Source organism: Bombus vosnesenskii, unplaced genomic scaffold (genome assembly GCF_011952255.1).
Source record: "Bombus vosnesenskii isolate JDL3184/JDL3185 unplaced genomic scaffold, Bvos_JDL3184-5_v1.1 scf7180000013295, whole genome shotgun sequence".
Classification (NCBI taxonomy): Eukaryota; Metazoa; Arthropoda; class Insecta; order Hymenoptera; family Apidae; genus Bombus; species Bombus vosnesenskii.
The window spans coordinates 2,961,671-2,984,049 of NW_022882946.1; the positions used below are offsets into that span (position 1 = coordinate 2,961,671).

The 22,379-nt window shown below is 38.1% G+C and overlaps 1 protein-coding gene across 4 annotated transcripts in view; it reads right to left on the reverse strand.

Annotated features, from left to right (window-relative positions):
* The window catches only part of LOC117233347 (FH1/FH2 domain-containing protein 3), a 242,306-nt gene that overhangs the window by 69,981 nt on the left and 149,946 nt on the right, over positions 1 to 22,379 (reverse strand). For all 4 annotated transcript variants that reach the window (XM_033493550.1, XM_033493552.1, XM_033493553.1 and 1 more), the window contains 2 exons: positions 14,377 to 14,435; positions 94 to 161 (listed from right to left, as the gene is read on the reverse strand). In XM_033493550.1, the coding sequence (XP_033349441.1) occupies positions 94 to 161; positions 14,377 to 14,435 (127 nt within the window). The remainder of the gene's footprint in view (positions 1 to 93; positions 162 to 14,376; positions 14,436 to 22,379) is intronic.

Sequence of the window (22,379 nt, forward strand, 5' to 3'; positions counted from 1 at the left end):
AATTCCCTTCCTATCGCCCTCTCTTTTCTGTTCTCGTATTCTTACCCCGTCTTTCTACCGCGTTCCCGCAGGTATCGCGAATTGTAAACTCACCTGAAAGATCTGCTTGAGGGAGAAGAGAGCTCGTCGTAGCTCGCGGCCCTCGCTGTTCAGCAATTTTTCTGCAACAGACAAGTAACACGCAACCATTTATTATAATAATACCGTACGGTCGGACAGCATTGTTGCGGCTCTGGAGGATGGGTATTGGGTGGGAGTCGGTCAGTCGGCCTTCTTTTTTAGCGCAAATGGTTATTCCGCTCTTTTCTTATTGTACTTTGCTTCTCGTAGTGATGATGTTGTGGGAGACTGGTAGTTACGTTTTAAACAACTAGGCACTTGTTAACATGGTTGCGATCGAGTACTATCAGAACGGCTGCACGTTGAAAAATGCAAAATTCGTAAGAAGGAGATAACATCGATATAAGAAGCGTTAATGAGAGAATAATTGTTCTGTAGATTGTTTGAGGTCGAAGAAAAGTAAGTTGAGATATAAAGGAGCGAGTATTTTATGTTACGTTTTACAAATTTATATGTGAATCACCTTCTTCCTTCCTTTGAACATTTATTAGCGAGAACAATAGAGACGTTAACGAAACACCGTATTATATACTTCAGCAACTATACATTAACCAGACGTTACCAGATCATTCAAATTCACAATAATATATCTTGAGAAATAGATCGTCGTATATTATACTTAATTTACATTAATTTTCTATGAATCACGTTCTTTCCCCATTTCAAGCAAGTACTTCTCCACTAGAAAATATCACGAACTTAACCTGAAAATATGTACCGTTAGGTTGTCCGAAAAGTCTCTTTCTTTTACAGACACGTCTTTTGCAACGACGCATCTTTATGCGAACATGAAATCTAATCTGTCGAACGTTGTAATCTTCATCTTGATAGGACAAAATGGATCATACGTAATTCGATAAAATAATATAAAACGGAAAATGTTGTGCATCCATTATTTCCTTATAAAACGGAAGAAACTTTTCGAACGACCTAATATTTACATCCATACAGCTAGCTTTCTGTTTCTCGACTTATTTTTCGATACTTCTATAAAGGATGAAAATTTCTCTCCCATTTTTTCTTTTTTTTTTATAAAAACGATGTGATTGTTCTTCTACGGGGTCGATAAGGAAATTGACTGCAGCTGCTTACGCTCTAACGGTGCCTCGAAAGTGGTCGACGGTTTGCGCTGAAGGCGCGCGCAAAAGCGAACAAGCCACCCGGAAGTTCGTTTAGCGTAGGAAGATCAGGAACAGCTAGGTACACCGGCGGCGCTTTTGTTTCCAACGTTAAGCATTGTCGACGCGCCGTAGGGACCCGTTAATTATCAACTTCTCTTCGCGTCCGATTAAATCATTCGCTAGGTTTCTGAACGCGCTTTTCTTCCCTTCGTATTATCATTCTCCCAAATCCTTTTCCCTGCTTTACTCGATCTCTAATCCGATCTAAGCGAAAGAAAACTACCTACGAACGAAATAGAAGAAAAATGTATCCCGCGGAGAAACTGACAAAAGGAAAAACACGGATAAATAATTTACGCGGAGCCGGCTTAAACTTTCCCAAGAAGATCTCAACGGACGATTTCACATCGTCGCACAATAATTCAATGGGGACCATTCCTCTCCTCGGTTGAAATCATTTATCGGGTTTAATTAGAGGAAAACCGGTAATTAAGTCCGCGATTAATTTTACACGACGAATTCACTGTTCCGCCTCTATTATCCAGCTATACCCCCACTCGCCGTTTCACGCTCTTTCGTCGAGCTTCTATCATCCTTTTTCAATCGTGGCTCGACCGTATTACTAATACTAATTGAATTCCATTTCACCAGCGGCGCACTAAATTGAATTTCACGGGACTCGGCGGTCGCCGAGAGATTTTCCAGCCTGCTGGAAATCCAGAGGAAGTGCGAGAAAGAGGGAAAACAGGTTAAAAGAAGTAAGAATAAACGTGCATAAAAGAGAGGGTGAAGAGAGAAGGAGAGAGGAAGAGGCGGAGAGGGATACAGAGACCGTGTTACTCGGTGTTCGTACGGCGAAAAATCGGAAAATACATTATCTCTGGGAAAAATCGAAGAAATACACGACGTCGTGGAATAAAGAAAGGAAAACCGGAAACTGTCCGTGTCAATTTTACGCGTCCAATCTCCATTCTCGCTTCGTGATACACTGATTCTACGGTTTCGAGCAGTGCATGCTCGGATGCACGCTCTATCGAACAGCACGAATGTTGATAATTGCTTGTATCGGTGTCAATGGGCGAATAATTTCATCTGCGACGCGTTGACCGTTCCATTATACCGGACGCAAGCTTGTTACAATCTGGTTGCTGTTCGATTATCGTGAACTGCAACTACGAGCTACGAACGCTGATTACGAGCTACTTAATAGCGATTATAATTAGCAGGAGAATATTTTACGTTTGTGGTAAATTGTGCGAGAGAACAGAGAGAAGTATAACGATTACGATACGGTGTAGTAATCGATTGCTCGGTATCCAAATCGGTACAGCGACGAACAAAAATATTGACAGGGATCAAATTTTTCTGCAAAATCCTTGTACAGTTGAAATAATCTCTGTATGAGGTTTTAAACGCTTAATAAAAAGAATCGTTTAGAAATCTGTAATTCTATCGTGCACGTTGAAAATCTTATTTTGTTTCTGACTTGATGAATTGGTTTCTTTTTATTGATATTAAAAGTTGTCGTTAATACGATTTTATGTCAAAGAAGGATTACGACAGATGGCATAGGGTGATTAATGTTTGGCAAAATTAATGCGAGAATTATACGGATGCAGAATTACTTCGCATATTCGAACGAGAAAAAATAGACGTTGATTAATTCTACAGGCGTGAAAAAGTCATTAAGATTCAATGACTTATTCAACGTTCGATATCACATTCATGCTAAGAAAAGTACGTTCATATTAAAAAAGAAAAGATCTCGAGGAAGAAAGAACGAAACAAATAAATCCGTGGTTTGCATTACAATTCGAAAATACGTTTCCAAGTTCGATCACTCGTACGTGAAATCAACGTGTAAAACTAAAATTAATTAAGATTCAAATATTTTCTAGTTGTTTGGGAGAGATTAAAATTAATCTAGCGACGAGAACGATCCAAATTATTAAGAAAATATAATTTAACATAAATTCATCGAATAAATTCTCACGTAGAGTGTTTTTCCTAACGCACAGATTATTTGATTATTTCTTCTAGAGCCGGCGAGGAATATCTTTCAGCGTCGTTCGCTCTCGATTAAATAAAATCGTCAATGGTATGCGACAGCCGCCATAAAGTGACAAAAAGCGTCGGAGAAAAAGACGTGGAATGGAAAGTGGCGTGCAAAAGGAACAGGGAAACGCAAACCGCGAACCTTGCCGGATTTTTATGAAACCCGAGCCGGTCGTGCAATTGAGCTAATTTCCATACCCACGACTCTGCGTAATTTCGCAAACTCGCAAGGACGAGTCGCTCCGTTCAAGGATTTCGACTCAGAATTTATCGGTTTTCGTCCTCGACTTTGGCTATCTCTCCAACGATACGGCATGAATTACCATAGAACCGACCGTGAAGCTTACGCGTTAGATATACATCGCGTTATCGACCGTGTAGATTCCTTTGAATTTTTGTGAACGCTTGACAAAATAACGGGACGTGAACGTTTATCGCGAAACAGGAAGTGCCGTCACGGATTAACGCGTGAAAATCTCGGACGTTCTTGACAAATGTACTCGATTTGCATATTTTGAAACGGGTATTTCTGTTTTATGGAAGTTTCAACGAATATCCGTAAAAAAACGAATTTCTCGTTTAGAATTTGATTCCAAACGATCAGTTACGATATTACGCGTGTTACGAGAATGAAATTATTATTATTGATTTATCGGAGTAACGTAAGATCTTGTCGAACTATATGATTAAACAACTATCAGCGAAATATTCTTTATGTCACGGTAACGAAACATCTGTAAGCAAAACTTGATGACAAGCGACGCAACCACTGGAATGTAAGTAGAATTTCTGCCAAATTGAAACGGCTGCTAAGGATCTGTGAGCAGAACTTTCGTCGAACGTCGCAACCGAACATTTCCAAGCAGAACTTCCCGTCAAATCGACATAACATTAGCAGTAGAATTTCCATCCGACAGACTTAACCGAACAATTCCGACTAAACTTTCGTCCAATTGAAGTAACTAACTATTTGTGTGTAGAAATTTCATCGAACTCACGTAACCGCGCATTTTAACCGCAAATACAAAACTTCCATCGTGTCGTCGGCGCACACCGCTCAGCTTTTTAAATATCCGTGGTAAAAAGATTTTCTGATTCTAATCTCGAATTTCACCCAGTTGGCATTTCTCGTTTTTACATTGCCTTTATCTAAACGTGTTCTATTTTATTTTATTCCTTCGATTCGGTTCTTTCTCGAATTAAAATCCACGCTATACCCGAATACGCGCGATTCGAGAAAAATTCAACCGCACAGTTTTGCAACGGCGGCAGCTCGCGACACAAAGCGTATCACCGGTCTCGTTTGCTCGAACGAAAGAAAATATCGTTTTCATTCATACGGTCTTATCTGCTCGTCTGTGTTTCTTTCTTTCGCGCGACCACGCCCTCGTGTTCTTCGACTCACGGTTTACGGATCCCAATTCGCGACTCCTTTCGCGGAAAAGGAGACCCGCGCGACCGCATAATCGACTGCTATCACGCGATCTTTAAATGCATTATGCATGCCGGCCTGTTACAGCCTAAAGGGGAGAGGTAAAGGGTGAAACAGAGACGGACGTATGCGAGCACAAGTAATTAGGAATCGCTGTAGGGGCCGCGTACGAGACGAAAGAGTCAGAATCGAGCAGTGTGCCGAGGGAGTAGCTCGAGAGAGAAAAGTAGACAGGAGCATAAGGCAAGAGGACGAAGAAGAAGGAAGATAAGGAAGCAACGAGTTCGAGAAAGAGAGGTGGAAGGACCCATCTTCTAAGAATAGCGGTCCCAAGGCCCTCGGGCCCTTGGCCCCTTCGTAATCAGTGACCATATAAGCAGAAACCTGTCTCTTTTTACCCTACGAACGTCGGTTCCTCTCTGTTCGAGACGTTAAGCAAGCTCACTGGTTCGTAACGCCGCGTTGCAACTCCGCTGGATCCTTTTTCCATTGAGTTTCTACGTTAGGTAGCGTGTGCCAGTGCAGTGCGTCGTTACGACACTAAAAATCGAGAAAGCGAGAACGTCCTTGTATACGAGTTTGGGGTAATCGTTATGGTCTCCGCGAGTTTTCTGATTTCCTTTGATATTGTTGAATTAGCTAGTCGATGATAATTACAGGTGAAGCTGAAAAGGACGTCGAATCACGGTTTTTATTGCGTAGTTTCATTAATTCGTTATGACTAATTCACTATGGCTAACGTCACTCGTTTTTTAATTCGTCGCTATTAATACTCAAACGAATAAGAAAAGTCGGAGATTACAATTTCATCCGACAGGTGTATGCCGAAATTTCTAAAATTTCTTTCAAATAGGAAAATGTTCAACATGGAAAATATGGCGATAAAAATGTTTACCAGAAATCGTCAAATTCTCGACTGATTTTACTACCATTCTCTATAATCATGTTCGTATTTTTAAAGAAAGAACGACGATTTCAAACGGACCATTTCTGTCGGAGGAGGCTAAGTATGTCGAAAACGCAAAAAATGGAGAACTTCTATAGCAGTTATTTGCCTGTAAGACGAGGAATTTTGCGAGTGGCGCTAGGAAGAAAATGGCGCGCAAAACGCGAGGTGTCGACTATGTTACGCTTGGTGTGATCTTAAGCAGCGGCGAACATGCTCGTTGCTCACATAAACGACCAGTTACCAACTCCGTAATTATACCACACAAGGTTTTAATTAATCGAATGTATTGATACAAGAATATAGCTCTAATTTTAAAATTGTAGTATGTTCAAATAAATTTTTGAAGACTAAGATACAAAGGAGAGGCAGTTGCAAAAAGAATTATTCAAATTAAGACAGGAATATTTTAAACATTTTCGAACAAACTGAATAAATATTCAAGTATTTCTCAACAAATTTTCTGATAAAGATAAAATGTAAAAAAATTAAGTTACAGGAAGATACTATGATAAAGAGGAAAACGAAAAAGAGTATACTATAAGAATTTTCATGGAAAATGATTCGGTAAAATGGAAGACAACGTAAGAAAAAAAAATTAAATTTTCAGGATCGATTAATCGTTTTATACTTTGAAATCTTCTAGTGTAAAAATAGCTGGAATATGTAGATCGATATTCAATTGGTTGTAATTATTTATATTTTTGAAATCAACTATCCAAATCCACGTGGAAGAAAAAGCAAAGAAAATGAATAAATTAAATCGCTAACATCGCATATCCAAACAACGCGGAGCTTTACGACAGCGAAGACAAATAAATTCGCAAAGTATCTCCGTAATTGACGAGAATTTCAACATGCAAAGAGAATGCCAAGAAAACGGTAAAGATGAAGTCTATTTCAAGGCCGGATAGACCAGACTAGAGTTGCTGAGGGTGTACGAAATCCGATTCCACGTGTCGCGTGATGCGTGCGAAACATAGCTCACTTTGGAAGCGTTTCCTACAGCGAGTCTTCTTCTGTTCTTGCATTAATTGCCGGCGATTACCGTAATCTCTACTGGAGATCTACAATTTTTATAATTACTAATATTAACGGCAAACCTATCGAAACCACCACTTATACAATTCATTTATGCGATTATAACGATATTAAAATTACATTAACGTAATCTCCAACGGAGGATCTGTGCTTCTTTACAACTAACACCACTAATATCGTACTAACTTTCTAAAGGATCAAAATTTCTCCTTAGTAATTATGATAATCCATATCGACTATCATCATTTTCAACGGAAGATTCGCGGCTTTTACGATTATTATCTTAGTTAGTCGTTCGTATCAAAGGTGTTCTAAGTTTGCCCATTAATTAGGAATCGATGATTCTATCTGGTTTCTGATGTGTATAGTGGTTCGTATTTAGATTTAAGAAAATTTTGTTTGAACATGAGTTTGGCGAACACGCTAAATTCCGTGGCCTTGTCCAATGGACGAGACCGCAGAGAACTCGATTATTAACGAGCGAATTACTAATAACGGGATCGAAAATTTTACAAGAGGAACTGGCGTTGCTCCAGGGCAAAATTAAAACGAGCAAATCATTACACGAGGCCATTTTGCCCACTCGTCGATCGATGACCAGTGAAACGATTGTTTTTGCCCAACGGACGAATTAAGGAGAGAAAAAAAGTATGTCCAATTTATTGCCTATAAGGAACTTCTGTGTAATTTGCGCGGGAAAAAAATATTTGTCCTATAATTATGAAACGTACAAAAAAACGGAATGATAGAAAATTGAATCTGGAACGTGCGAAAGAGAAAATGAATGGTGTACTCAATTAGTAGAACCGTACAAATATATTTTATATCCTTTTTTTCTGCGACCGAAAAGAAGGGAGCGAAGTATTAAAGAAGATCTTTCGAAAGGACGAAAAAATAAAGTACTCGGGAATAAATTCTGTAAATTTCAATTTAATTTCAATTTCAATTTCCTTTCAGACTAGTCTTGCGAAACTCACTAACTTCTAAATAAAACTAAATAAAGGAACTTGTGTAAACCAAGAAGAATCAATTCAAAATCAATGAAAATCAAATCACTCATTCAAACGTACTTGAAATTTATAGACAACTAATATTCGTAGTAATAAACCTTTACGCTTTTAAATCTGACATCGATACTTTTCTTTCTCTTCTAACAGATATTATTTAAATATTGAGCCTATGTTTGCATTATTACAAATCTTTCAATTATAAGAATACAAGTATAATACAATAAATCTGAACAAGTTCCACAAGGTAGAATGCAAGTACACCATGTTATATCTTAAATACGAAGAAGAAGAAAGTTGCACAACTCGCGAATTAAAGGATTCAATTTGCTCGAAGGCACTGGAATTATTCAATCCCGTGTGTCACGAATCAGCAATTAAAGAAATCGAACAATTGCAGTAGACACGCCTCCGATGATTTACGTTGCTTTAATCATCCGTATTAAAGACAGCCGTTCCCCTCATCGAGGGTGGACAGGCCGTGGTGCCGTTGAAATATAGACGCGGCCAGGAAACGACGAAATATCGAGAATAAGCGAAAGGGCCGACAGGTTTCGCGAGAGACGAAGGTACACGAAGCACCGTTAAAATATGTAAAACGACACAGTCCACGTCGGCTTCCGCTCCTCCTTCCTCAGCCCTTTTCTTTTTTCGTTCTCCTCTTTTTTTCAGCCGCTTATTCTGGACCTTCGATCATCTCTCCTCCACCAACTTCGTAGGGTTCAACGAACGGCTACGGCCCGCAGGTGAATTCTGCGGGACGACCAGACGCGAGCCCGAGGTTTTCGTGTCGTTCGATTTGCCAAACTTGAATCGCGCAGCGGTTAGTTAGCGTTTTCTGTTTCTGCGATCGACATGGTAGACTCATTTCCCAGCGTTGCTTAATTGGTTTAGCGAGACCGCGTGCGGGATCGAATTCTACGATAATTGAACGATTTTTTGTTCCAGGACCGTGGAAAACGATTGGGAACTCGGTTCCAGTTGTTCGATTGAGCAATTTCATTCTGAAGGATTCTTTGTCGTCGATACTCTGTGGTTTTTTGCTTGCGCAGATAATAATTGTATCAACCAACGATAGAGTTATTTGAGATAGCCAGTTATTTCAATCAGTTACTCGAAAGTTTAGCGATTATTTATATATATTGTAAAGATAAATGCCAAAGATATTGTGTATTTTTCTTGTTAATTTATAGGGAAAGGATAATTGTTTATTTCTGTATATTGAATTTGAACAAGTCAACAACCTTGTTTGTTTGGATTACAATGCAATGCTGGACTCTCTTATACAATGACTAATAACATTCAAGGATCGATAAATTGTATCCAAGTTATAAATTTCTATTACACAATTTTGCTGTTTTATAGTAAATGGAACAACAGGGCAATTAGATGGTTTGTAATTTGTAAAATTAACGTGTAAAGCTTTATTTGTTTTATTAAATTGTCACTGCTACGGCGAGAGCATTTATACACACGTAATTTCATTTATTGTAACCTAACAATCTGCAATTTGTAAAATTTCACGAGTGATGTTACTTCAATTGTGCAAGAAGGCCATGATGATAAATTATTTTATTACATTTAATAAATAAGAAAGAAGACCAAACATCTAAATTTAAAGTCCTTAAACAACAGGAGAAAATTATTTAAATTAACGAGTATTTTGTTACAATAAAGTTATTCCATTTGAAAATTGTAATAAGAATTTTCAATATATATATATATTCTAACTAGCAACAAGTGCTACGGGAAAGAAAGTCATCAAGTTTCCTTTAGATTCTTCCTAAGATTGCTTCATTGTACATATCAAACTGTTCGTAACTTAACACGTTTCTTTTCATTACAGCGACAGATGCTTCGACTCAATTTGCAAAAACCCGTACGTCCATCTCGTCGCCGACATTCTAGACAACAACTTCATCACTTTTAATTACTCGTCACCTCCTTAGCTTCTCTCAGACGGACGCATGTAATTAGAGGTAGCCGGACGACCGATTTCAAACGTAATAACAAGCTGAACGAGCACCCGCTAAGAAACTCTATCACGTTTTAACGTCCGTTTAATTACCGTCTGTTTCAGAGGAAAGAATTTTTCTACTAAAAACGCAACGTTGCCGTTGAGTTAACTTCTCCACGAGTCAATGCGCGTAACGCTGTGACAAAAGATCGACAAACGATATATTAGTGTGTTATTTTGATATTTTCATCGTAAACGAACTTTTACATTTTTCGATCGTTTAGTTTGTTCAAAATAAAAATGATTCTAGTAAATAGATTTTCAAACGTTTAAATCTGGAATTTATGTGTACATTCCTGCTTACATCGATAGTAAATTTAAAACAACAAATTTTGCGTGCATATGCTTTGGGCGTTTTTTTTTTAAATCTTTGTACGTTTATCTTATCTTTATAAATAAGTCAAGATAGTAGAATTGAGATTTTCATCACCATACGTGAAGATTGCAATTAGTACTTGTTACAGAATTATTTTTCAAATTTGCATTTCCAAGATTCGTCATTTACACGGAGATAGTTCTATGTTTTAAATTTACAATTAATAAAAATCAAAGAATATTCTCCTATTATGCATTCTGTTAGAAATTTCGAAATATTTCATCAAAGATCCGTTTTAAACCTGCTACGCTCTTTGAGTTTTGCGTCACGTTCTTACTCTCGTTTCAACAAAGGCTTTTAATGATTTCAATATATATATATATATTAATGAAGAGTTTTCCATTTCATTTTCAAGCCTAAAAGATATTTCAACATAGAAGAACGCAATTGTCAATCAGAAATGAACCAACGAACACAGCAGTCTTAACACATTGTCAATCGTATATTATCGAATAATAATCAGTTACTAACAGTATTTAAATAGTGTTCTTAACTCAAGATTCAAGATGACGGTTTTGATGTAAAGGAAAACGCGATACGTATGTATAAAGGTTCGTTTGAGTAATTCTTATTCGACAGACTTAAATTTCACGACGCACGCGCTTGATGCAACAACATACTCAAGATTGAATGCACTCGAATATGAGGACAATCACGATTACACTTAGTTAGATCGGTTACACTTGTACAAGCACACACATAGATCGGCACAATATGCTACAGCACGAAAGGCAACGCAGTCACGCTCTCGACTGAAATAACAACGCGTTGCGATAAAATTCGCGCCACAACTTTTTATCGACGATCAGGAGCTCGTACGGAATATATTGGGAAATAAATCTCTCTCTGTTCGTTAAAAAATAATGAGGAGAATCGGCTATTGTGAGCGTTGTGTTTCAAAAGAAACCAGAATTCACTTAACCGAATTTTACGAACTCCAAATTGCGAGATTACGACGCTCGTTTGGGAAACATCTCGCCTCCGTTCCTTTAATTACTCGTTTTTGTGTTGTAAAAACAGATTAATGAATATATGTATATACAGTAGATGGAAGGAAAGTTCGTGCAGTTCGATTTTCGGTTTAAAGTGTTATGTAATTTGTAAGAACGTACAAATGAGACAAAGATGAATGATAATGATCACCGATAATGGAAATCGAATAAGAGGTAAGTTGGAAATAAAAATACATACTATATGTGTAAAAGATTCTACGTGCAATATTTAAAAATTATATGAATATAATATATACGAAATGGAATATTCAAATTTCCATGAGAAAAGATGTATGAAGAGGAAGAGAAAAAGAACATACCGCGAAGATCTTACATAAATCAAGCTCGAATTATATAAAATACTAACAAAAAAAAAAAAAAAAATGTTGGAGATAAAATCATATACAAAACGTACAAAAACTTCTACGTTTAACATCTAAAGGTAATCCAACGTCTCTACTTTTGCGATTTAATATTTAAATCTCGTGGAGAGAAAATGTTTTAACATGGACAAAAAGTAACATAGAATCACGCTTCTGCATCGCCAGGCGCCGTCGTAACAACCGATCATTTATTACATTTTTTTCCTCCCGCCTCGTTGAATTTCAACTCGACCGACCGGCCGCCGTCTTTTCCCGGGGATTGACAAAATAAGATGTTTCGCCGGTGCTGGCTTGATCGCCTCGCGGCGATCAATCTTTTTTTCCCCTCTTTCTCTGTGCGCCAGAAAAAGGCGACACGGCTACGTTTTCGTCGACAGCACGAAGAACCGGCGAAGACCCATTTTCACGGTGATTTTAGCGGGAAATCTCGTCGCGTGCCGCACGATTCAATTTTCCTCGGTAATATTATGATTTAACGGGGCCGACCAACCGCCCCGAGCGTCGAGAACGCCTCTCCTCAGTCGTTCCACGACGACGCTCCCGACGACGAAGATGACGTAGACAACGATAGCGACAAATCCGAAATAATTACGAATGCGTTGCCACAAAAATATTATATCGCGTAGAATGTGCGGAAACGATTCGAGAATGTTTGTAATTGCTTAATGGAATTAGTAATTTCGACGAGGTTAACTTCGTGTAATCGCTTTTCCAATTACGTTCCAACGGGGTGTATTGTTAAGCACTCGGCCTTCCGACATACTTTTCCTGGTTGAATCGGGAAAAAGGATTCGTCGTTGGTACGTAATGCTTTGTAATGGTGAAAAGAACGTTAAATTGGATTCGCGAGTCATCCTGTGATTGGGGAAGGTACGGGTTCTCTGCTTTTTGTTATTTCTCCTCTACCTTTTTTTTTTCGAACTGCTAGGAAATGAAAGAGGTTGGCTTTTGACAACGAGAAAATGTAGTTTCACTTCTATTTAGATTAAATCAAAATTCTGCTCGACAATTACATATAGAAAATGAAAATCTTTTTACTTATCGAAACAACAATGAGATCGTTGAGACCATGACAATCAGTTTAATCTAACAATAATTAAAAGATGAAATATTATGATTGAAATACTCAATTTCTTATTGAAACTTCGACATACAATTTTTAGCGATATTTAATTTCGACACATTAGTTAACGATTAATATTATATTTTATTATTTATTCCGCTTATTTAATACAGTTTATGCTTACATAAATAAATCCGTGCGGCATATTATATAAAAATAAATTGCTATGACGAATTATAAATTACAGCGGGTAATATATCTAACTATATATCGTATCTACCACTCTATTTTCCCATCGAATTATTCCATCAACGACAATGAAAGAAGAATGTTAATATCAACTGTATGATCACGTATTCAAAATGAAAAGTGTTCATATAATCAACGATTGCCTTTACACAATTATTCTCCATTGCGAAGTCACATTCGCTGCATGAGTCGCGGGTTGAAAAAGAAACTGCATCGCGGTCAGCGGGCACAGTTTTTATTCGACATTGCGTGGTTAACCATCACCTGTCACGGTGATTAATGGCTTGTACTCTCTAGCGAAGCCCTAGGCCGATTTTTGTCGCCGCTACACTGTTCTGCACTTTATACACTGGTCATTACTCTGTGCGACGTTTTCATCAAAAAGAATTACATATCTCGGACAGTAACGTTACATTAGATCTTTCCTCGAGCCGGCTATAGGGGTTCGTGACTCGTTCTCTTTCGAAAATTGATTCGGGTCTCCTTGGTGGACGATAATCACACAATATGATACGATCCGTGTCATTGGTTGTTGACGAACGCGGATTTCAGACGTGTAATTTGATTATCCGCTATTTATGAATGACGAAAGGACAAAACGTTTCAGTTAATGATCCTTCGATCCTGATTCAATAAAATTCACTGCGACTGTCACTGAATCCATATACAATGTTTATCGTCTAGTATATTGCAGATGCTCGAGTAAAAACGAACGAAAGCTTATTCGATGTTGTTTCATACGATATCCTTTACGCGATAATTAGTTGGATTTAACATGGCAGGAAAATCGCTTGCAGAAACCTAGCGATAATCATACGGTTAAAATTATCGATTCGTATAACTTTTCTATGTAATTATAAATTACCTATTGCAATGTATTAATATGATATATATTTATCCGTATAATATACATGACTAACATAAATATACCTATTTATTGTAACGTGATATGAATTTTATGATCAAAAAATTGAAATCACGTACAACTTGAATAAAAGATATATTGTTTTCAAATTTATCAGCGAAATATTTCACCGTTCTTGCATGGTAAAATTTGACTGGAGTTATATTAAATGAACTTTCATTAAAATCGTAACTTAATACTTTTTAATAAAATGTCAAAAGTTAAGATAAATAAAGACTATATTTTATCGGGGATATTAATATTTTCAATAAAACTAAAAAAAATATTCAAACAAATAGTAAAAAAACTAAAAATATTCCATTTCCTAAACAGTTTCACTTTTATATTCCTAAAAGAATTTTTAATTATTTTTACAACTAATAATCCCAATCTCTTGAACCTCGGATATACCTATGTACATCTAACCTCTCACGTTTGATCATTATTATATGGACGATTCATGAATCAGTGTCAATGATTCGAGAAAATGATATTTCCTATGTGGCTAACGATTCTTTATCGATCATCGGACCGAAACGCAGTAAGTGGAGCAAGATTTGACCCAGCGATGCTGGTTAGAGGTCGGTGAATCGTCGTGAATCGGATGATCCATCCAAGTGGATCGTGGGAGCCTGTGGCTAGATTCGAATCGAGTCTCGGATGTACTCACCTATGATAGTATGCACCCTCACAGACAGCTGTGTCCTGAGGACGATCGAATTTTTTCGGCTGTAACAGAGAAAAATAGAGAATGGCATTAATCATCGTGTAGTCGCAAATGCAAAACTGACAGAGGATTAACTATTCAAAATTTGTATATTATATATTTATAATTTAAATAGTATAAGCAAACGCTGTTCTTTGAATTAGAATTATGAATAATTAAATAAACGTCGATTGTTATAAAATTGATATAGTTCGCAAAATTTCATAAATGCGTCATTTACTTTTAGGAGAATTGTACTTTCTGAACTTAATGGATGAACCTAATCATAGCGAGGTGATGTCAGAATCATAAAGTCAACAAAAATAGACTTGTTACGTTTTCCCCGTGTATTTTTCAAGCGACCAAGTACTTTTATGCGTCACCATATTAGCAAATCTTTCATATCGGCTAACTGTGTCTCAATTTTCAACACGTTCTTGGCCATTTCCTGATCCAGTAGTACTAACCAATAACACACCCGTCAAAAAATGGGTTAAGCATTCGAAGAACGCCGCGGGTGCCCGTGGCTGAAAAATCATCGGGACATCGTGTAATTACCTCTTAGACGATAGGCCGATACTAATTATTCGTTGTGAATTAATCGAGCCTGCCGGTCGGTAATTACTTAATTGAGGCTGCGTGAGCGCTTGCACAACGCTTGCACCGGCGCGGCGTATAGAACGCGCGACTCGGCGCGACACGAATTGGGTTAGAGTGGCTCCGCTCGGAATCTGCCTCGTGCACCTTGGCTAGTCGCGGCGAACTTTAAGGCCCTGCGAACCTTCCCACGCCACGCGTCCCTGAGAAACTACGGCGACCGCGTGCACAAAGGATTTCAGACGAGGACGAGAAGACGAGAAAGAAGAACAAGGAAAAAAGAACGAGGGGTGCCAGGGAGAACGAAGAGGAGACCAGAAAAGAGAGAAGACGAAGACACCGGCGCGGCGGCATGAGCGAGCGTCAAACACATCCGGGGCAAAAAAGTCGGCTACGTACGCGCGCGTTAATAATGTTTCCGCTCGTTAAACGAGCGAGACGGAGCGCGATTACGCGTTTTGCTTTTCCCACAAGCTAAACACGTACGTAGCGAAGACCGAGACACGGGGCGACGTGGTCGTGTGCAAATGCCCCGTCGTTCGCGGAACACGCTGCACCGGCCGCGATTCTAGCGCGAGCGCGAGGGTCTCCGGAGATCGATCCCCGATTAAGCGCGATTGTGTACGCTGTCTTCATGAAAATTTCAAAGCCGTGATGAGAAATCGTTTTTCTAATGCCGAGCTGTGTGCATCGCCGCAACTGTACATACTAGAAACGCTGGAGTGTTTAGGAAGGGGGTGAGATTCTTGCGAGACAAAAGTAAAGCTGTGTGCATTGTGCTTAGGAATTACATTTGGTTAACTTCTTGCATATGTATTTCGTTTGACGTTGCGTATGTAAAACTGGTCCAAATTCTAGTGTGTAATGTCAAAGATATTATTTACAGAAATATTGGGGAAGTAGTGGTTTTATTATCGTTAATTAATAAGAAAGGAAAAGTTTCTTAATTGAGATTTTGATTCTTTTTCATTTTCTTAATTTCTCTGTTAGTCAGAAGTTTGGAAGCATTGGATACGTACAGTATAAAATTGAAAAATTTAACGAGAAGACAGCATAGATTTTTTATCACCTTAGGCAACTTGTTCGACGAGAATCTATCAAATTAAAGAAAGTTACTATTGAAATTTATACTATAACATTAATTTTGAATTAATACAGATTAGCGGGAAATTTAGTACAAGTACAATTAAGAAAATAATTCCATGGTTTTGTCTAGTAGTGTTGTATGTACGCGAGTTTGCAGAAAGTAACATTTTATCGCTAGCCCAATTCCAAGTAAAGTTTGATCGTAGCAATACCAAAATTCAGGAATAAAATAGACATAATATAATTTGATATATTCGTAGAATATAATAGACGTATGTGAATCACAGATTACTCTCATCACGGGTCAACACAACTTCTACTAATTGCGAGATTGTATCAGGTATTCCCAGATTTCAGGCTCTCCAAGTCCGATCCAAGTGGATCACGGAAGTTCTAATATTCGGAGGTCAGAAACGTCCATGATCGTCAATAATCGAGAGTAACGAAGGCATTAACGTTTGTTTCTCAAGCATCAAAATTCTCAAGTACATTGTAATCTTAGCAATATTAATGCTTCAACGATCCTAGGATCTCGAGCACCCTTGGCATACCTTGGTACCCTGGAACCTTGAAGACTATGGCTCCTTTGCGTCGCTAGACTCTGGAAACCTTTCTCGACAACCTTTGAATTTGGAGAATTTGGGAGACTCTAATGCTTCCTGAAACCTAAATCCTTCGTGATTCTAAAAATGCTGGCTACTTATTAATCTTGCAACGTTTAAAGCTGCGACCAGCCTTCTTTCCACGACAGCAGAAATATTTCGATATTTCATAGAGGTTTAATAATCCTGGAATCTGAACACATTCTGGATGGCTCACATAGGTACGGGTAGAACTTGCGTACATCCTAAATGCCTCTCGTAGCTTTGATACCTCCGGTGACTCCAAATACCTCCAGCACCTGTAGAATTTCCAATCTACAAATTCCAATATTAGCTCTCGGTCCTTGGAGACACTTGCATCTGTAGTACATTAAGACTTTGAAGCTATGTGTGATTTAGATTTGTTACGTACTAAAGTTTAGTCCTTAGAGCTAGCCATTGAAAGAAATAGATCTCTTTCATCGGGTATAAAAAATCTGGCCAAAATTTCAATGCCCATATAAAGAGGATTATGCAAATGATTAAATAAATGGAATAAATAGAATTAAAGAATAAGTTCTATATCGTATTATATATCGTAGACCATTCTATCCTTGCAACATATTCGTTTTCCCGAGTTTGATAATGATCTTTGTAATCTGATTTTTCAATCTAATTTAATTTAATTTAATTTTCAAATGTAATTTAATATTTTATGATCATCACTGTAGGTTTCTAAAAATTCGCTGCACCATGTTCTACTAATCAGAGATATCTCTATTTATGGACACATATATTTAAATGAGAAAAATGCGAATAATTTTTCCTTTTTTTTTTGATTTCAAACGAGTGCAAGTATAGGTTACCTAATTAAATGAATTTCCACGAATTAAAGTGCCTACTCTCTTTTTCAGGAAAGTGTGTGCAACGTGAAAGAATAATTATTCGTTTCCTTTACTCATAACAGAGCTATAGTATTCCATAAACGAGCATATCGAAGTTAATAATTAAGAATATCACAAGTTAATTAATAAGAAACAAATCACAATGATGCATGCATTACATACTTCATAAATAAATCATTCCAATAGCGATTTACATATCTCACAAGTGCATCTCCACCTAATTTCGAATCGTTGCTTTCAAGAGCATAGAATTTATGTAGAATAATCTACCAGACTGATGTATATGGAATGTCGTTTTCTAAGCAGAAATTTAACCATAATATTTATATATACATGTATTCCGCATCTTGTGCGTATATATTCTACATCTAGAAAAATCTTTCCCGCATTGAAACTATCAGCATCTTTTTAAAGACTATACCATAGATTGTTGACACCTAAAAACGCCTACCCCATACAGAATCAACGGGATTCGAAATAATTACAGATATATTTGGAAAGAAGTTGTCTTATACGAAAACCATGAAACATATCTTAAGAAATTATGGACAAAAATATAGATTAAAAAATGTTCTTCGCATTTAGAAAAATCCATCCTAAATCACGAGCATAGATAATTCAAAAGATTCAATCTCCATTTCTCGATTTATTCCGTATCAAAGAGCATCGACCCGTTGAAGATTAAAGGCGCGTCGTTAATACACGAATTACGGAGTTCGGTGAGACGCGATTGAAAAATATCACAAAGTTTTAAGCAATCCCGGAGATCATAACCGCGCCCAGCAGCAAAACTTTTGATCCTGGCTTGGTTCTTGCCTCGCGGCCCCGGTTATCCCGTAAACAAACCATTTCCATGTGAATCGAGGGAAAAGAAGCCGTGGAACGACTCCTTGGATTCCCTTAAGAGAGTTGACTCACGGGGACAGGGGTTGCTCGAATAAATTAAAAACTTTCCGGCACGGGGCCAAGTTCAATGTCGGCAGTCGACTCGCTTCCGACGACATCCTCGCCGCCATTTACGTTTCCACGTAAACAGACCGCGGTTTCGTTCTCTTTTTCGCGTTGCGTTCAATCTTCGCTCGCGTAATTGCCGCGTATTGTTCCGCGGTAATTGGCCGACAACAGACGTCAATGGACGAACAGGGCAAGCTCGTGTGCTCGTGGAAAGTAGAATCTCGATCTCGCGAGAATCGAGATGGAAGTTTCGAAAGTTATTCGAAAGATACGTAGGTGGAGGGTAGGGGAAGAATCGGATTGAATTTAACGTGGGCTTTGCGGAACGGCGAAGTATAAACGTACTAAGATTTCTCTCCAGCGAAAAAGACGAAAGGAAAATGGTCGTTGAGTCTAGTCGTTTCGAGACGAAATGGACGAAAGTGTTAAAAACAGATTTGCGAAGTTCTGGTTTATAGATTAGATTACAGATTTATAAAAGTTCACTTCATGGACGTTGATAGTAGCTGGTTATACTTTCATGTGTTACGTTGTTTTATCATTTTCATTAGAAACGTGGCACATGTTATTTCGTACCGTTTCTACGGTGATGAATAAAAATTGAATAAATCCTCGTAGTCGTGGTATTTGAAAAAATTTCTTTCCTCTTTCTGACTATGAAGGGATACAAGAAACGTTCTTTACATCGAGAAACAGATTCTTTATCTTTGAATAAAATGGTGTATTTTCGTATCGATACCAGGAAAAGGAATGCGCAAACACATACAGTGACCTTCGAGCGATCTCAGACTGTTGAATACTTCTTTACAGAGGCAAGTGGTTCAAGCTTCGGAGACCTTATGTAAATAATGTACAGAGTAAAAGACGTCTTGGTTCTTGCTTGGTTAAACAAATTCGATTTTCATATAGTCGTTCTTATGGCAAATTTCGGTAAAAAGTATGTGAAGAATATGTGATCGTCTTTAAAAAGAACCGTACCAAAATTTAATTTTATACTAACTTAAACTTGCTTTTTATATTATTAGTTTTTAATATTCTACGCTCTGTTACATAATAATTTACTAATCGACAATGTTGATAAATTATAATACGATATAAAATCGATAAGCTAGAAGCTGTAGGATCATATAACCTTCTCTTTTACAATTATAATACACTTCCTTATCCTTAGATGCACCGCCTTTAGCAAATATCATCTCAATTTTCAAACGATGTCATTAACCGTCTCGTTCTCCTTAAGACCCCATCAAATATCCCTTCCAAAGGAGCATATCACGGGAATTTCTCTAGCAGAACTTTGCCACGTCTGTTCACGTAAGACTTTGAAGTTTGATCATAATCGAATAGACCGGCCGCACGCGAGATCTAAATTTCATTTAAATTCAGAATGAAGGTTTTACCTGAAATTAATGGTAACCTGTCAAGCTTGGTAAGTAGATTGCATTTTCGCCGGGGTTATTACTTGATCAATGATAGTTACAGATATAGGCAAGGAATCTTCCCTAACTTCCTGTACTTTCAAATCTGATACGATTCATTTCCTTGTAAAGTAAGAATGAAATTGCCCCAGTGAACGTATCAAATACAGTTACACACATTAATATTCGGACGCAGCACTATCTCCGTAATTGTTGCTTTGTATACGAGAGGATCGTTTAAACCTCCTGATGTTTATTTGACAACATGAACCATTTATCGTAGCTTAAAAATACGTAAAGAATTTCTGCCTACAGGCAACGTTTAATTGTACGACAAATTGTTAACAAAACGAACGTCGTTTCATTTGTCTTATCAATTCGATGCGGTCTTCTTCTTTATAGCGCTGTATGTAAATTCAATTGACGTGTAAACACTGACCAAACAACTCTTTAGCGAAACACGTCTACTCCACCTTGGCGCAAACCAGCCAATTTACAGGCAATCAGCTCGACATAAAATCCTCGTTAATTGTTTCAGCTGTCCCGCAAACCGAACAAACGTAATCCACCATTTCTCGACACTCCACAAACGTAAACTACACGCGAACAATGGAACTGCTCGAGCCGCCGAAAATCGCCCGCAACTCCATTCACGGTTCATTCTCAAATTTCTGTACGAGTAGCGACGACCGTTGTTGCGTGCTCGATCCGGCTGGCAACGATCTCCGGTCGACTCTCGAACAAACCTCGTTGAGCTGCGGTTGCCCCGGAAAAACAAGCCGATCGTATCGCTGCCTCGGCTCCTCGAGATCGACTCGAGATTCCATGTAAATGCGATCTCACCCTCTCGACGGTGCGGCGCAGCTCGCCAGCACCGAGTGCACCCGCGAGAGAATGAAAAGTGGCCGTGGGGAAACGTTCCCTTGCAAATGGAATGCAAAATCCTGGACGGTGTGTGTCGATGCTCGTGGGAACTTTGCCGTCCGTAAGCACGACGACGAAAGTCCCCGACGAAAGGATTTCCAATCTCCTTTAATGGCGCATTAATCGCGACTCTGCCGAGGGGACGCAACTGGACCAGAAGAGAGAAAAGAGAGGGGAAAAAAGAAAAAGCTGCGACGATGGAGGAATCGAGGGAAACGGGTTGGGAAAGAGAAAAGAAACGAACGAAGGAAGAGGTTCGTCGCGATAACCTCCGGATCGAAGCGGTTTTCAATTGACAACGGAGCGACCGATAGTCTGCGAAGTTTCCACCCAGTACCGATTATCGATACTCTTGCGTCGAGCGACGGCTTTGCCGCGCGCCAATTTCTCTTCAGCGTTATGAAGTGGCGTTAAATAGACGCGGCAGAAGCGTCTTTTTACCGGGATGAGTCGCGGGATGCTTGGGCGAGATGTTAACGGTTAAGAGAGATCAGGTGACTACATGTTGCGAGAGCTACTTCAGGTGATATTAAGACGATGTCTCTTATGGGTTTATAGTGGCTTGGAGCTGAGATTTATTGGTTCACACGTAGAAATAAGGACGGTCCCGTACGTGGAATAATCATATTACAACATGAAATACAAGCATTTTAAGTACATAACACGTGTATGTATGTATGTATGTATGTAAAAGGAACCGCTATAACGATGTTAATCCAATTAGATAAGAATCAAATAAATGAGTTCTTTTCTCCCATTTTTATAAACCGTAACGTGTTCTTACAATAATAAATGTAGAAATACTTTGCCTTAGATTGTAAGAATCTGTTATTTCCTGTCTATTTCCCACAAATACTTATGCCCGTTTTATAAATAGCATGCACGTATACGTAAATATAATTTATTATAATCTAAAGGAAAGCGTTAGAACATATGTACATAATTCAAGGTATATCTGAGAGAAACTAAGGATGCAGCTATAAGTTAGTGACTAGAAATACTTCGTTTCAATTCTATTCTTTTTCAAAACCACTGTTGATATTTATATGTACCACTTTGCGTAATTGGTATCTAGTCTATTATCAATCATATTCATAAGAACTTTCTGTTACCATTTTTTTATGTCGCGACTAATTCTGTGATTTCGCTACTCTTTTTTTTCGTGATATTCTTTTCTTTAAATTCATCTTTAAATTATCAAACCATATCGAGTATTTTATTTTTATAGATATATCTATATTTTTTAGACCGTCTATACCGCATTCTTCGTAATACGTTTAAGTGTCCTGTAACGAATAGGAAAGAAAGGAGATAGAAAATTAACTCATTCTTGTCAATAACAATCATATTCATCGGCACTTTTAGCTAGTAATAGCAAAAGTAGCGTGAAGAAAGTTACTTAGAGACTAGGCTCTACGTCTTAAGTTCTAGACTCTTGAAATATAAATTAAATTCTTTATATTTCCCGAACACTTTTCCTCGCACAAACAACTGAATAAATA